At 48.7% G+C, this 16,300-nt stretch overlaps 1 protein-coding gene across 1 annotated transcript in view; it reads left to right on the top strand.

The window, feature by feature from the left end:
* The window catches only part of LOC103590663 (growth arrest-specific protein 7-like), a gene marked incomplete at its 3' end in the record, with an annotated part of 80,835 nt that extends 68,824 nt beyond the window's left edge, over nucleotides 1–12,011 (top strand). The window contains exons 4-5 of the mRNA XM_008572954.1: nucleotides 4,254–4,339; nucleotides 11,958–12,011. Coding sequence (XP_008571176.1) covers nucleotides 4,254–4,339; nucleotides 11,958–12,011 — 140 coding nt within the window. The remainder of the gene's footprint in view (nucleotides 1–4,253; nucleotides 4,340–11,957) is intronic.
* Between the last annotated feature and the right edge of the window lie 4,289 nt (nucleotides 12,012–16,300).

Consider the following 16,300-nt stretch of genomic DNA (forward strand, 5'->3'; position numbering starts at 1 on the left):
TCTTTTCCCCATTTCTTTCCTCTTCCCCTCACCCCAACCTCCTTCTCTTCCTTTCTATCCAGACATCTGTCCCCTCCTCTCATTAAGCATCTCCCAAGCCCTCTCTTTGTCCATCTGTTTAACTGCCCATAAAGTGGAATGAAATTTGTGGTGCCTGTGTTTGTATTTATATTCCAAGTTGCTAAGGTTACTAGATAGAGCTTTTTGTTCCCTTTTTTTTTTTTTAACTTAGAAACAACAGAGTTTGGCATTTTACATTTTTTCTCATATCCCCAAACTGAATTTTGTTCCCTATGGTGATGAGTGATGCTCGACCAACTTTATTCCCCCCGCTCCCCAGAAGCTGAGGCCCCAGAAACACCACTTGTGGCTTCATTTGTTTTGTGGCTGACCCATAGTGAGCTGGGAGCCCAGAGGACGGGGAAGGCCAATTTAGAATGCTCCTGGGTGCGAGTTGCCAGGAACTTGTGGGTCATGGCCGTCCAAATCTCCACTGATAACGTTTTCTGAACATGCCTGGGAGTATTAGTAAAATGCACCAAGACAGGGTGTCAGAGGAGAGCTGCTGTGTGGGGAGAAATGGTTGAATGGAAGATCATTTGTTCTTTCCTAGTAATTGCTTTGACATGAGTGGTAATTAGCCAACAGCTGACAGACCAGAACTGAAGTGAGAACAAGGCATTGGATTAGGGGCAAAATGCCTCTGCATTAGATAGTTCCTGGCTGCTGTTAGTATGTCGGGCTGTGAGCCAGGGGGGAGCCAGGGGCAGAAGCTGGAGACAGCGTATCGAGTGTGCACTTTGAGGTGCTGGGAAGGGAGTGGGTGGGGGTCAGAGGACAGCCTCTGCCCTCAGGAGCTGGGGAGCAACCTTAGTTCACAGGAACCCTGTATCATTCAATATAGTGTCAGGTTACCTGCTCAGGTAAAAACGTATTTCATTTTCGTCATCAGACTCAACTGCGGTTCAGTTTTGCTTTGCCTGTTAGATTTGAGGACCAGGGTAATGTTGGCTTTGTAAAACAGACGGGTGGGCAAAACTGCCATGTGTTTCTGTGCTCTGGTACAGTTTGTGCCTAGGTCTTTCTTGAGAGTTTGAATGAATTTGCCCATAAAACCATCTGGGTTCAGTGCCTATAGGGGGAGAGGGAATTTTTCAAAGGTTTTGCCCTTTATGGTGTTTCTAGTGTCCCTTGAAACCATTTTGATAATTCGAGTTTTACGGAAGCTTGGTATTTATTACAATAGAATTATAAATCATGTGCTCTTGCATTTAAAAACAATCTTTAATGCATTTGTTGTGCTTATATGTTCTTTGCAAGTCCTAATCCTGAGCATTTATGTTCTCTCTCACACTTAAATTAGGCTGGCTCATCTGCTCTTTTTATTGTTGTAATGCCTACCTTCCCCCTGCCCCCATTCACACACACACACACACACACACACACACACAACCAGCCCTAGGTTGCTAATGTTATCCTGTTTACTAACTCATTAATTTCTGTTGCCACATTTATATTCCTGTTTTCCTTTGGTTTATTTTATTGGCCTTTTAAATATTTTTCTAAAATCTTAAGTTGAATGTTTAATCCATTTATTTTTGTTCCTTTGCATTTGGTAATGAAATAATTAAGGCTATGGATCTTCCTCCTAATATATTTCAGGTCTTATCTCATTTATTTTTATATGTTCTTTACAGTTTTAAATTCTTTTTTGACCTGAGATTATTTTAGAGCGCATTTTCTTTCTTTTTTTTTTTTTTTAAAGATGACTGGTAAGGGGATCTTAACCCTTGACTTGGTATTGTCAGCACCACGCTCACCCAGTGAGCATACCGGCCATCCCTATATGGGATCCGAACCCGTGGCCTTGGTGTTAACAGCACCGCACTCTCCCGAGTGAGCCACGGGCCGGCCCAAAGAGCACATTTTCTTAAAGTTCCAAGTATCTGAGAGTTGGAGACCTTGTATATTTATTTTTTCATTATTAATATTTTGCTTTTATTACTTTCTGGTCAAAGAATGTGGCCTGTGTTATTTATGCCTTTTGCCATTTATTGACATTTTATTTGTGGCTTAAGTATAGCCAACTTTTTTAATGTTACATGGCTTCTTGGCAAAAGATGTTGTCTTTGTAGGATATGATCGTTAATACATCTATTTCCATCAGCTCTTAAATGATTCAGATCTTCTGCATCCCTGTCTTTGTCTGTTAATCAGCGCTAGACTGAAAGTTGGGCCAGCTTTTTAATGTTACATGGCTTCTTGGCAAAAGATGTTGTCTTTGTAGGATATGATCGTTAATACATCTATTTCCATCAGCTCTTAAATGAAATGATTCAGATCTTCTGCATCCCTGTCTTTGTCTGTTAATCAGCGCTAGACTGAAAGTTGTACACTGAGGTTCCTCTGGCCGTCTCTGGACATCCCGGCTCTTGTGTGTTATCATTCCTGTACTGTGCTGCTTGATCATACCGTGTCTCCAGTGCTTTGCTTCATTGTGGGGTGTGTTTATCATCCATCTAATGCCTTTCCTGGTGTAGCTTATGCCAGTCTGAGTAGATTCTCCTCGGTCCCCTCAGCGTTCTCCCTGCTGCTGTTGGAATCCCAGCCTCCCCTCTTAAGATGCCTTTTTTATTGGGCGGATGTTAGCAGCATTTGGCCAGCCACCTGGGGGGATGTGGGTGAGCACCAGGCCTGTAGCTGGCCACACAGGGTTAATTCGTTGTTTCTTGTTATGTCCCCAAGCCACTGCACTAGGGGCCTGCTCCGTACTCAGTTTTCTGTTTTCTTGGCATGAGTGTGCCCGTCTTTCTTCCAGAGTATGGAGCAGACCCTGCAGATCAGGGAGAAGCCCCTGCTGCCCACAGGCTTGCTGCTGAGCATGGCTCTGCCAGCAGGTGGCCTTGGATATTTCGATGCAAGGGGTAGGGAATGGGATACATCCCCAGCATGAAAAAGGTCACACAGGGGGATGCCTTCATCACCCCACTGCCCATTGCTAACCTCCACTCCAGATTGGCAGGTGTTGGTGACTTCCAGCCTTTTTCTCCTTTGCTTCCTGCCACACTGCAGAGCTTTCTCAAGAGTCGTGAGCTAGACATCAGCTTGTATATCTTGATCTGCACTGTATATATGTATCGGCAGTTCCTCCAAGCCTGGGGCATGAGGGTGGCATGCTTTCCTGGTCTCCAGAGATCATGCACGCTTATGGTTCATGGGGACTAGATTCAGGAACAGAAGTGGCAGCCCTCCCCTCCTTCATTGCAGCCTTTTTTTTTTAAATGAAGTACTTTGTAATTTATAGATCTCTTTTGCAATGATTGCCTCGTGGGAGTGTCACACCAACGAAGTAGTTTTGGAGACTAGGTAGAATTATCCCCATTTTACAGGTGCAGAAGCTGAGGCTCACTGAGGAGAAACTGCTCCCCTTAGCTCACGTAACTGTATCTGTGCAAGAGCACCCCCACCTCTGGGAACTGAGATTGAATGGGCCTCAGTGTGAATTCATGATGTCAGGAGCATGTGATGGTGTTGGGGGCTTGAAACCGGCTATGGCAGGAGTATTCATGCCACAGAAATCGGCAGACACTACAAATCAGGGCTCTCCCAGCCCTGTGGAAAGGAAGTTTATCAGCTCCCATTGGGAACTTGAGAGAGTGTCCCCCAAGAGACATAAAGTCACAGGGGTGGAACTTGAGCACCTCAGATTTTTTTTTTTTTTAATTTTAGGAAAACTGTGACTCAAAAAAGCTGTGCATATGATCATCTGGCTATGATTGGCAGAACCAAGTTTCATGGCAACCAATAAATCCATTCCCCCTTCCATTATGCCCACATCACACTGCTCTGAGGGTGAGGGTAGAGAAGTTGTAGGAAGATGGTGGAGGGACCACCTGACTCTGTAGAGAAAGAGACTGGACCCTTGATCGGCACCTGTGACCACAGCTGATGGGCATTTGCAGCAATGGCAGCTAGACTGTGACAACCTCACCTTGTGTTAAGCACATTCCTTTTGCTCTTGGGTTCAGGAAGAAACTCTGTCCCCTGGGAGTTTAGTAATTTGGGTGCTGAGGATTAGAGAGATGCTCCCAACCCATTTCCAGCTCTCAGATACAAGGTCCTGAGAGAGAGTCCTAGCCATGCAAGACCTCCCAGAACCAGGGAAGGAGTGGGAGAAGCCACTGCGATGGCCGGCACTTGGGGGTGCCCATCCATGGCCGCAAAGCATCTGAGCCATGTCTCTGTCCCCACAGTGAATGGATACCACGCGTCAGGGACCCCAGCGCACCCCGCAGAGACTGCCCACATGAGTGTCCGAAAATCCACCGTTGATTCCCAGGTAAGGGGTCCCGCTAAGGGAGGTGTAGGGGTAGCTGCTTATGCAGGCCCAGGAAGGCTTTATTGAAGATGGGTATGACATGGGAGTCCAGGTGGCTACAGCCCAGCTCTGCACCCACGTAGAAAGTGTTTGGTGTATCTGAGTCATTCTAGTGTTCAGTGTTAGGGCCAAGGGTTCTATTTCGCTCTCTGGAGTCTAGGTTTCCCATCACTTTAAGAGGATGGATGGACTGGGCCCGTTTTCTTTTCTCTACCTGACCCCTCCCATCCTTGACTTTACTCAGAATGGACGTTAGTAAAATTTGATCATCTCGTTTGCTAAGCGAGCACAGATAGCGATGGGATGGAAGAAATGGGAGTACGTTTAAGATCCCCAAACTGCTTCCTCATCACCATCTCAGTTGACACTTGTGCGAATGTGTGAGGGAGGGGTCGGTTCCCTTCCCATGTTATACATGAGGTCACTGCAGCTCAGACCAGTCAGGTGACTTGTACAGGGTCACACGGTCACTCCATGGTCAGACTGGACTTGGATGCCAGGTCCCATAGTTTTTGCAATGGAATTAAGCTGCATCTAAGGAATCAAGGACTAGTCTAATTTAGTCTACCCATAAGTTACCAAGAAGATGTTCTTAATGAAGCTTCCACACTCCACCAACATTTTCCAGGAAATAAAATGCCAGACCCCAGGGGTGTTGGTGATGATGATGATGACAGTGACAGTTAACAATGATCATGGTGATAATATTGCTGATGTTAATGGTAGCAATAGCTGCTTATACAGTGGCTTATATGTGCCAGTCACTGAAAGACCCTGTGGTCTGTTAGTACAATTGGCTAAAATGGGACACTCAGTTTTAATATAGGCAAGAGTGTTAATTTTTGGAAACATTATTCTTTCACAAAGCTGAGTATTGGGCTCAGATTCAGTTCTGTTAACTCTGGAAAAGAATTCGAACATCAGTGTATGTCAGGACTTCTTAAATTTTGGTGGACTTCCGAGTCACCAGGGCCTCTTGTTAGAATGCAGATTCTGATCCAGAAGGTCTAAGTGGGGCCTGAGGTTCTGTATTCCCAGCCAGCCCCCAGGAGATGGTGATGCTGCTGGCCTGGGGACCAGGCTGAGTCGTGGGGATCCGGACTTAGTAGCACAGAGCTTGTGTGTCTGTTCCCTTCTCTCTTCTGCTTACGTCACCCATCATGAATCAACCCTGGCTTTGTGTGTTTCCTGCTGAGCCCCCAAACAGCCTTCTCAACACAGCTTCTGTCAATCTGTTTAAAGTGATAGACATTTGTCACCTGACTTGAGAGTGTTTCTGAAGACATCAGCCCAAGTTCTGCTGTGGTTTAACAACAAGAAAAGCTGGACATCATCAGGAAGAATATTGCAAACAGTTCCCCACCCCCCAAATCATTCTTTGTTCCTTAACAGAACATCACTCCCTACACCTGCCTCCAGAAATGCTACAAAGTTCTCACTCAACCATTTAAACAAAGCATACTGGTATAACTCATATCTCAAAAGCTGATTTAACAGTGTGCATTGTAAGCCTTTGACACAGGAATTTCTCTTCCAGTATCTCTTCTTGGAATAGACTCAAGGATTCTGATTTATATGTAAGGCTGTTCACTCAAGCATTATTTGCAGCACTGGAACATTGGATCCAACCTAATTGTCCAGCAACAGGGGATGGGTAAAATGGATTATGGCACTGGACATAGCCAGCCAATGATATTATGCAGCCATTAAGAGCATTCTTCTGAAGAAAATTTTAATGGTTTGGGAAAATGCTCATAACATAACATTGAGTAGGAAAAGCAGAGCACAGGCTGCATGTATAGTCAGTCTTATTTGGGAATAGGAAATCTATTCTTACGGGAAGAAAAATGACTGGAAGAAAAATAAACTTGAGCATTTATGGTGGTTCTGTCTGCATCTAAGACTGTGGTTCTCAACCAGGAGACATTTTGATCATCACACGTGGGTGGGGGTGCTATTGGCATCTAGTAGTAAATGCCAGGGGTGTTGCTAAGTATCCTGCAATGCACAGGACAGCTCCTCACAGCCAGGAATTATCCAGTTTGAAAATGTGTGTTGTGCTGAGGTTGAGAAACCTAGGTCCAAAATCATGGGTAATTTCTGTTTTTCTTTTACTTTTCACTATTTTTCAAATTTCCTAAAATAAATACATTTTACTTTTATAGAGGACTGATATAAATTTTTATTTTAAAAAGTAAAAGCTAGAAGGGAAGTACTTATATTGGGGATTCAGGAAAGGCCAACTCCAGAGACCCAGTCCTGGGTAGGCAGTGACACCTAGACAGGCAGATTTGACTAAGGATTCTTTCAGGATGATCACCTTGAGGGTTGAGGTATCATCAGGGTAACAAAAATAAATAATGCGCTCCAGAGACCCAGTCCTGGGTAGGCAGTGACACCTAGACAGGCAGATTTGACTAAGGGTTCTTTCAGGATGATCACCTTGAGGGTTGAGGTATCATCAGGGTAACAAAAATAAATAATGCAGGGCATGGAGAGGGCAAGCATGCATTTGTCCACCAGTTCCCAGAACTGTGAAGCAGAAAGCCCTCCTTCTACATGGTATTAGAATGTCATTCTTTTAGGGCCGGCCCGGTGGTGCACTGGATAGTGCGCCGCTTGGGAAGCGCGGCGGCGCTCCCACCCGAGGGTTCGGATCCCACATACAGACCGGTTCCCGCTCACTGGCTGAGCGAGGCGCGGGAGCAACACCGAGGGTTGCAATCCCGTTGCCGGTCCCCGGTCCGGTACGGGGGCGACACTGAGGGTTGTGATCCGACACTGAGGGTTGTGATCCGTTGCCGGACATGGAAAAAGACCAAAAAAAAAAATAAATAAAAGAATGTCATTCTTTTAGGGTAACATTTGGATACAAAAGCTACTACTTTTTATCCTAGTTTGTAGAACACCCTCCTTCTAGGTGGTATTAGAATGTCATTCTTTTAGGGTAACATTTGGATACAAAAGCTACTACTTTTTATCCTAGTTTGTGAACGTATGAAACTGCTTATCCAAAAAGGTGCTAACTAAAGGCTGAACATAGATTAAGAAGGTCTGGTGTTTGCAGAGAGATCCCCAACTATCTACAGCAGAGTGGTTTATTCCTACCGTCCCCGGGTGTCAATTATTACTCATAATAATTACACTTAGTTGCAATTGAAACATGAATGAAGGAGTGAGGAATAGAACACATGCCCATTTGAAATGCAGGGTGTGGGGTGGGTAAAATGGCTTGTTCAAGGTCACAGTGATAGAACTCACACTGAAAGACTCTGAAAGGCCTGTTGTGTTCTCTTTCTGCTGCCTGCTAGCTGTGCCTCCTTGAGTGAGCTAATCAGGAAGGTTGGAATGTTGGGAAGAGGGGACAGGCATTCCTAATTTTCATGGAAGCCTCACTGTGCTCTGTCATGGGTAGAACCAGTGGTTGGGTGCCCATCAGTCACTTTGCCCAGCTCAGGAGACTTGGGCGGATGGGCACAGGTGGTGGGGATCTGGTGCCACCCAGTGGAGGGTTTAGGTTCTGCAGCCCTGGGGCAGGCTGCCTGGGTATAGATAAATAGGGTCCACCTGACTGGGGGCAGGGTGAGGGATCAAAGGCTAATAGTCTTGCCAGCCTTTGCAGAAGCAAGCCCTCACCGGTCCCCTTCCTTCCTGCCCACCAGTGCCAGGACCTTTTGTGATTCACCTTTCAATTGTTCTGGCTTCCCATGAGCTTCCCTAGGAAGACTATCTTTAGACACAGGAGAGAGGAAAGAAAATGGAAGTAAGTGCTTGTAAACTGAAGGGACCCACTGGAGGATGGAGTTTAAGGCAGAGAGAGAGGTGAGAAGCTCAGTCTCTACCACCCCATGCCCCTCAACTCAATAACACGTGTTCTGTTAAGCATTTACATCTTTTCCAGGCACTGAGACATCGACAGATATAGCTCCTGCCTTGATGGAGGTTTATAGCTGGTGTGGGAGAAGTTTATTAGAAAAATGATTCCACATGTTCAGCAGTGATGAGGGCTGGAAGAACTGTGTGCTATGAGGACCTAGCCTGGTGGTGGCTGGTGTTGGAAGTGTCAAGAGTGGACTCCTTAAGAAAAGATTCTTATTCTGAGACTGGAAAGATGAGCAAGGGTTTAGCTTGCCAAGAGGTGGGGGCTGGGGAACAGAATTCCAGGTAGAGAGAACAGCATATGCAGATCCCTGGAGGAGCCCAGTGCTTTCAAAGAACCCATAGAGGCTGAGAGTGGCTGTGGCTTACTAAATTGGGGTGGGGGCTGTGGGGGATAGAAGTTGAGGACCCTGCATGGTCTTTATATCATGAGGATCTCATGTTTGATCCTGTTTATCCTGACAGCACTGGGAGGCCATGGAGGGGTTTTATACAGGATCCCACTTGCCAAAGGGGATTATTTGCAGGGGGAGGAAACAGGGCTGAGAAGACATTAGGAACAGTGACTTGCTGAGTCAGTTGTGAGTGACCCACTACAGTTTGCCAAGCACTTTCTGTGCATTTCCACCCACCGGTGGTCCTTAGGGTGACAGCAGGGCTGCCCAGGTAGGGTCAGGACACCAGGCTGGTGGGGAGAGGGGGGGTTAAAAAATAAATGGAGGAAAAGGAGTGTCTGCAACCATAGGCAAAGGAAATTTTTTTTTAGTGTATTAAGAGCATTTGCAAACCTTTACAAAAGTAGAAGGAATACAGTGATAAAGTATCACGGACCTGTCATTTAGCTTCAAGGATTACCCAGCATTCGGCCAATTTTCTTTCATTTATGCTCCAATTTCCTGCCCTGACTCCCCTCCCCCTGCTGGATTATTTAAAACAAATTTCTCACATATTTTAAATGCAGCTATTTCAGAATGTATGAGGGTACTTCAGAAAGAGCATAGAAAAGTAGAATTGAAAGATAGTATAAATCTTTCCATGCCCCTTTTTTTTTTTTTCCTTTTTGTCTTTTTTCGTGACCGGCAACGGGATCGCAACCCTCGGTGTTGCACCCGCACCTCGCTCAGCCAGTGAGCGGGAACCGGTCTGTATGTGGGATCCGAACCCTCGACGCATTACTTGTATTCCTGTCCTGGCCCAAGTTATAGGGAGGAAGAGGGACCTCTGTGTCCAGCCTCATTCCACAAAGTCTTATACACAGTGGTCCCGAGATGACTGAATGTGGATGATGGAGATCTTTTTGTACCCCCTGCAAAGACAGCTGGAAAACAAGATCCTGTCCCAGGTCTCAAAGTGGAGAGATGGCAGAAGATAGAGGAAAGAGTTATGCGGACGTGGGTTCCTCTATTTCCTAGCCTTGTGACTTGAACACATTAGCTTCTGTAAGCTTCGGTTCATGATCTGTACAACAGAGTTGGTGCCATTTAACTGGCAGGCGTTGTAAGGATTCAATGAGATTAAGTAGTTCAAGTGCTGACCCTGGTGCCTGCCGTGGTGGACGAGCACTCGGTAGCAGTTCATGATCTGTACAACAGAGTTGGTGCCATTTAACTGGCAGGCGTTGTAAGGATTCAGTGAGATTAAGTAGTTCAAGTGCTGACCCTGGTGCCTGCCGTGGTGGACGAGCACTCGGTAGCTCTTGCAGCGCTTCCTCCCTCTTACAGTTATCCGCCTCATCCTCTTCCTCATCACCGCCAGCAGCGATGTGTAGTCTCCAGGGCTGTCGTCGAGGCTGCTGGAGTGCAGGTTGCCCTCCCCAGTGGGCTGCAGTGGGAACACAGTGGTGGTGGTGACGTGTGTCCATGACAGGGAGACTCCTGCAAACTACAGAATCCATCCCAAAGGCTACCCTTCCCCCTTCCTGGCATGCATTGGCTTGGCCAGTGTCTCCTCATGGTTGAACCTGTGGAAAGACTTCTGCCCCCATCTCTTCTCCTGGGAGACTGGCACTGGAGCCCCAGCCAAGCAGCCTCAGTCCGCCTTCCTCCCCGGGCAATTTTGGCAAGTGCCCTGGGGAAGAGCTGATATCTTGGGAGGGTCCAGGGTGGGTCAGCTGAATGAGTAATGGATTTAAATGTCTGTGGAAGCTATAGTTGGTCACAAGCTTGACATGGCCCCGGAGCCTGTTGGGGCTGCTAGAGGAGTTGCCATAAATAGATAAAATGATAAAATGACAGAAGGTAGATCAAATCGGTGTGCCTCCAAGCGAGGTCTTCAGGTTCTGCATTGGAGGGTTTGGCCCCACCTGGGACCTGCTGGGGGGTGCAGCTGGGATTCTATTTTGTGTGCTTTCCTCAGTTAATTCTGATACACTTCAAAGCCTGAGGTCCAGTGATAACAACCCATTTTACAGATGGTGAAACCGAGGCTCAAAGAAGTCAGATTCCTTGGCCTGGCTCTCAAAGCTAGTAATCATTTTCTTTTCTGTGACATGGATGATCTCTGAGGTTCTTTTCTCTAGATCTCTAATGATATTCATTTTCATAAGCTGACTTTATCCCCAGCCAAAGTAGAACTGCAGGGGAGTCAGAGTGAGACCATGGCAGGGACACCATCAAGATCACTGCTTAGCGTGATTCACTGATGGCTTCCTGAGCAGGACTCATCCTGCCAGGCTGTTCAGGGTTGTGCTGGCCTGGGGGCCTGGGGGCCAGGGGGCCTGGGCTCACTGGAGAACCCCTCCATGCTTTTTTTCTGGGCTTTATCTATAAAGTGACAGCCTCTTCCCTACTTTCCACCAAAGATAGTGTAAGACTGTGCTTGAGTCCCGGGCACATGTATGACGGTTGCCCACAGTGCCCTAGGGGTAAGCCTGCTTTCCAGTGTGTTGTGTGGCTCAGAACAGGAGACCTCACAGGTCCTGCTCAGGAACCTCTGGTATCGAATCTCTAACATAATTGCTAATGGAACAATGAAGACCTGGAATTGAGCATTCTCTTTTGTGGCATTTTCAGCTGGCAATCCTTAATTTTCTCTGCCAGAACAGCCCTTTGGCAAGCTGCTGAGGACCTGTGGGTTCAGAGTTCTTGGGACTCTGGTTTTCTTGCTGCAACAGGGAAGACATAAAAAGGCAATCCAAAGACTGAATGCAAGCTAAAACTCGGTGTGGCCGAGAAGTCCCTCCTGGCTCACAGGATTGGGAGAGCAGCACGTCATGGAGGTGACCGAGCAGCACCCCAGTGCACATTATGTGTATTTAGGGTTTGATGTTTTGAACCTGAGGGTTTCAGAGTAAAATGTCATGTGCTGAGTCCTCAGTGCCAGGAGGTGGTGGCCTGCAATCTGCCTTAACTCTCTACTCCCCAGTGGATTCTGCCACTTCCAGCAGCAGGCAGCATGCTGAACTGTTTACCAGCAGAGGGCAGTGGAGGGGTTAACTCCCTAAATCACAGACTGCGAGGAGAGGAGGACAGACCTGGTTTGGAGCAGTTCTCTCAGAGCCTGTGCAGGAGGCTTCCTCCAGCCTGAGAGCCAGCACAGGAGCAGCATGAAGTCAAAAACATTCCTGCCTGCCCTGGCCCAGAATATGGTGACTTAGGAGTTACAGGGCGCTTAACCAATCCCTCAGGAAACCTGAATGGGGAAAAAAAAAAAGTCCAATATGGAGAATAGCTTTGACAGTGTTTCTTACCTCTCTCCCCAGAATCTGGGATCCTCGTCACCAGGCAAAAAGCAAAGCAAGGAAAACACCATCACAGTAAGTGGCTCATGCGGGGCACTCCCAGGTTGGGTGGCAAGCTAGGGCATTTGGCCACAGCTGGGCTGTTGCCATGGCAATGTGGACCGCCAAGCAGAAGTGATGACCAGCCTGGAATTGGGGAAGTTCCAAAGCTTGGATTTCACTGAAGTTCCCCACCCCATCCCCACTTTCCCTTCCTCTGTCAATTTCACATTTCTCTTTTTCCTCCTGGAGAATGAGTGGAAGGAGGTGGGACGATGCAGAAGCCATGTCTGCAGGGCGGGCTGGGGGAATGTGTGTGTGTGGGAGCGAGTTGAAGGGGGTGGACTGTGCTGTGTGCAAGCGACGTGATGTGTAAATTACAGCCATGCAGGGTTGCTTTTGTGCATGGTACCTCTGGAAGATGGCAAAGTTAAAAGCAAGAGAAAGCACCCTAAGAATAGAGCTCCTGGGAGTCTCTGATGGGAAGCAAGCAGCTTCTGCCTAGAGTGGCCAACCCACCTCCCAGGCTCTTTGAAATGCCCGCCAAGTCCCCATATGGAGGCTGAAGAGCAGTCTCCCCACCCCACCTCAGCCCTCGGCTCTGGGAAGATAGGGATGGACATCAGTGCCCCCTTGCAAGGGGGAAAGGAGGCATCCAGCTGCTCAAACAGCCACCTACTTGGAGACTCGAGAAGTGTGCTCCTAGGTGTGCTATTTTGGTACAATTTCTGGAGAGCTGGGAACAGGAATTGCTCTCTTAGGCTCCATCTTATACAATCCTAAACTGTCCTGACCAACCCCATGAAGATAAAACCAAGAGTGGGTACATTTTTCTGGCTCATCCAGGCTAAAAAATCCTGCTCTGGGAAAAAAAAAAGTGTTAGGCAAATAATAACAGTAATATCCACTGCCACCTTTGTGTGCATTTATCACGTACAACTAATGTTCCAAGTGGCTCATTTAATTCGCCGCTAACTGTATGAGGTGCAGGTAATAGAGTCAATATCAGTAGAGTATGGTGGTTATGAACCTGAGCTGTGAAGCCAGAGCGTCTCCTGCTCTGGGGAAAAAAAAAAAGTGTTAGGCAAATAATAACAGTAATATCCACTGCCACCTTTGTGTGCATTTATCACGTACAACTAATGTTCCAAGTGGCTCGTTTAATTCGCCGCTAACTGTATGAGGTGCACGTAATAGAGTCAATATCAGTAGAGTATGGTGGTTATGAACCTGAGCTGTGAAGCCAGAGCGTGAGTTACGTCACTTACAAGCCATGCGACAGCCTGGGGCAAGTTTCTCGACATCTTCATGTCTCAGTGTCCACATCTATAAAATGGAGAGATGGGGCGTCTGCACGTAGGAGTGGTGGAAGGATGAAATGGGTTCCTATGTATAAAGTGCTTAGTAAAGAAGCAAGTTTCTCGACATCTTCATGTCTCAGTGTCCACATCTATAAAATGGAGAGATGGGGCATCTGCACGTAGGAGTGGTGGAAGGATGAAATGGGTTCCTATGTATAAAGTGCTTAGTAAAGAGCCAGGCATGCAGTAAGTGCTCAATCCACACTAGTATTATCATCATGCTATTTACAGAAGAGGAGACTGAGGTGCAGAGTAGTACCTTGCCCAAGGTCACCCAGCTAAGAAGCATCAGGATTTGAAACCTATGCCTGTACCTGCCACCAGTGCCCTCCTGGAGCTGGCTTGGGTTTCTTGGATCATTGACGACTCTGGACCTCCCTATGCCAGTGGAGTTTGCCTCCCTAGGGCAGGATGGCTCGGCCTGCCTGGACCGTGGGGCAGCGGCAGCCTCAGTGTTGCTGGTGGAGCTGATGGGGCCAGGCAGGGCATATGCAGGCCCCAGGTGTGCAGACTTGCAGAGGGCACAGTCCCCACCCTCAAATTGTCACAAAATGCCTCAGAGTGCTGGGGCAAGGCAGGAGCTCCCAAAAGTTTCCTGAAATGGGGGGAAAGGAGGCAGAGGAGAAAATGAGAGGGACTTACTAGAATTCTAGAAGAAAAACCAAAAGGGGCAATAAGAAGTGAAAAGCAGTGTGTGTTATGCTGCCCGGAGTTGCCTGAAAGGCCTGCAGTGGTGGTGCCAGCCCACAGGGTAGGGTACCTGCTGGGCCCTGTCTTATGGCTAGAGCCTCAGGTTTTGTCAGAGTGGGCTGATGTAGCCCTGGGCACGCCTTGGGGCAGTGCACCTCATCCGTCCCTTCCTCAGTGGCTGCCCCGTTTCTTCCTGCTGACCTGCATCGGTGCTTCTCACAAGGTGATCTGCAAAATGTCATCGGCATCCTCGGAGCTGAGACACTTGCTTAAAATGCAGATTCCTAGAGGGTACCCCAGACCTACAACTGGTGTCCCTGGGACAGGCCGGGTAATCCGTGTTTTCACCAACACCATCCAGAGGTTTTAAACAAACACTCATGTCTTGGAGAATTTTTGCTGGGGAAACTGAGACAGGGGACTGGCCAAACATCACAGAGCAAGTGAGGAGCAGCACTCAGGACTTGAACCCGGGACTCCTGGCTGCCAGCCCAGGACGTTTCCCGTTGTACCACCTGGCTGCCACCACCCTGTGCCTCCCCAAGCTGGTGGGCTTCCTTGCCGGTGGGCCGGACTGAAGACTTCTGTACTGCAGCTCCTTTCCCTTGCACACAGCACCCTCTCCCTGTACCCAGCCCCTTTCTGTGGTTCTGCTCCTCCAGAGCTCATGGTTTCCCATAGAGCAGACACTCAGAAGGAAGGGACAGCTCTGCCCCCAGGAGGCTGGGACACAAGCCTCCCTCCCCGTGGTGTGTGGGAATGAGATGAACAACCTCCCATGCTGTCTGATCCCATGGAGCAGAAATTGCCAGGCCTGGGGGCGGCAAAGGGTGGTGTGTCCGGGCTGAGGAGCAAGGACTGAGCTTGATTCTGAAGCCCCTGCCTCCCCGCCCCTGACCTGGGGCTAGTTTTGCAGGGTCAGGCGCAGGGGCCACCTGACAGCAGGGTGCAGGGCTGGCAGCCTGGCCTGCTCTTGTCCCTCCTGTTGCCCGTGCTGGGCTGGCAGGTGAGTGGCTGTGATTGGGAGTGACGGGTGCTAAAAGCAGCTCACAGCCCTTGGCAGAAGCATGATGTGCCAGAACCTGGAGGGTTCCAGAAAAGATGACAGCAAAGCCGCCTGGCCACACACTCTCCTGGAAAGAGGAATCTGGGGACTGCTGGGTCCTCAGCCTCAGCTTCCCAGAATAGCCTGTCTGCAGCCGCAGGCCCTGGGTAGGAGCTGGGGGTCTGGGGTAGAACCCCTGGGCTTGTTTCTGCTTCCACAGATCCCAGCTGGCATTTTCCTCTCCCATGCCCTCCCGGATGGGTTTCCCTCCAGCGAGGTTCAGGATCTGTGGACTTGAGGCCTTGGCTGTCAAGCCACCTTCCCTCTGTACTTCAGGCACGCTGCCCTCCAGCCCAGCCCAGAGCTGGATGTGGGGAAGGGGGCATCCTGACCCCAGACCCTGCAGGGGTCACACTTGTGTTCAGTGGCTCTCATGTAGTGGCCCCCAGAGAGTTCCTGGGGGCAGCCCTTGTTCTGGCCGCTCCTTTGCAGAATGGCCCTGGCGGTTCTCAGCTGCACAGTGGACACCCCATCCATTTATGTGAGGGTTGGAGAGAATAGAGTTGGTCCGAGAGTGAAGGTGCAGCTGGTTTGGGGCTGGCGATCTCAGAGGAAGTGAGCGTGGGGGCAGCTACCGGGACTCCCATAAACAGTACGCACTGGGAGGTATCCCCCTGCCCTGCTCTCTGCCGAGCACCCCTTCCTTCCTGAGCCCTTGCCTTGTGTGGGGGTGTGGCACAGCTACATCCAGCGTGTTGGAAAGGTAGTGTGATGGAGGCTAAGAGCCCAGACTCTAGAGCCAGATTGTCTGGGTTCAGACCTTGGCTCCACCATTACACATAGGCTCTGTGGTCTTGCATAAATTACTTAACTTCTCTGTGCCTTAGTTCCCTCATCTGTAAAATGGGAATAATTATGAGGATCATTGTGAGGATTAAAGGAGTTAATATGTGTAAAGCACTGAGAACAGTGGCTGTCACATTACTAGCTGTTGTTGAACGGAAAGTGGCTCTTTACGATGTCACCTGTGTTTGCAGGGTGGAGGATGGAATTGAGGCTCCTGCTGTGCCTGAGAGGCCTTGGGAGGAGGACAAGCTCTTTCCCAGAGGTGCAGCTGGACCCTGGTATTAACCGCCTGGAAAATGTCACCCAGGAGGGGTCAGGAATCCACATGTGGAGATTTCCATGGGGAAAGGTCTGCCCACCTTCTCTTCCCTCCTTGGGCTCCA

The sequence above is a fragment of the Galeopterus variegatus genome, unplaced genomic scaffold (genome assembly GCF_000696425.1).
Source record: "Galeopterus variegatus unplaced genomic scaffold, G_variegatus-3.0.2 Scaffold852, whole genome shotgun sequence".
Taxonomy (NCBI): Eukaryota; Metazoa; Chordata; class Mammalia; order Dermoptera; family Cynocephalidae; genus Galeopterus; species Galeopterus variegatus.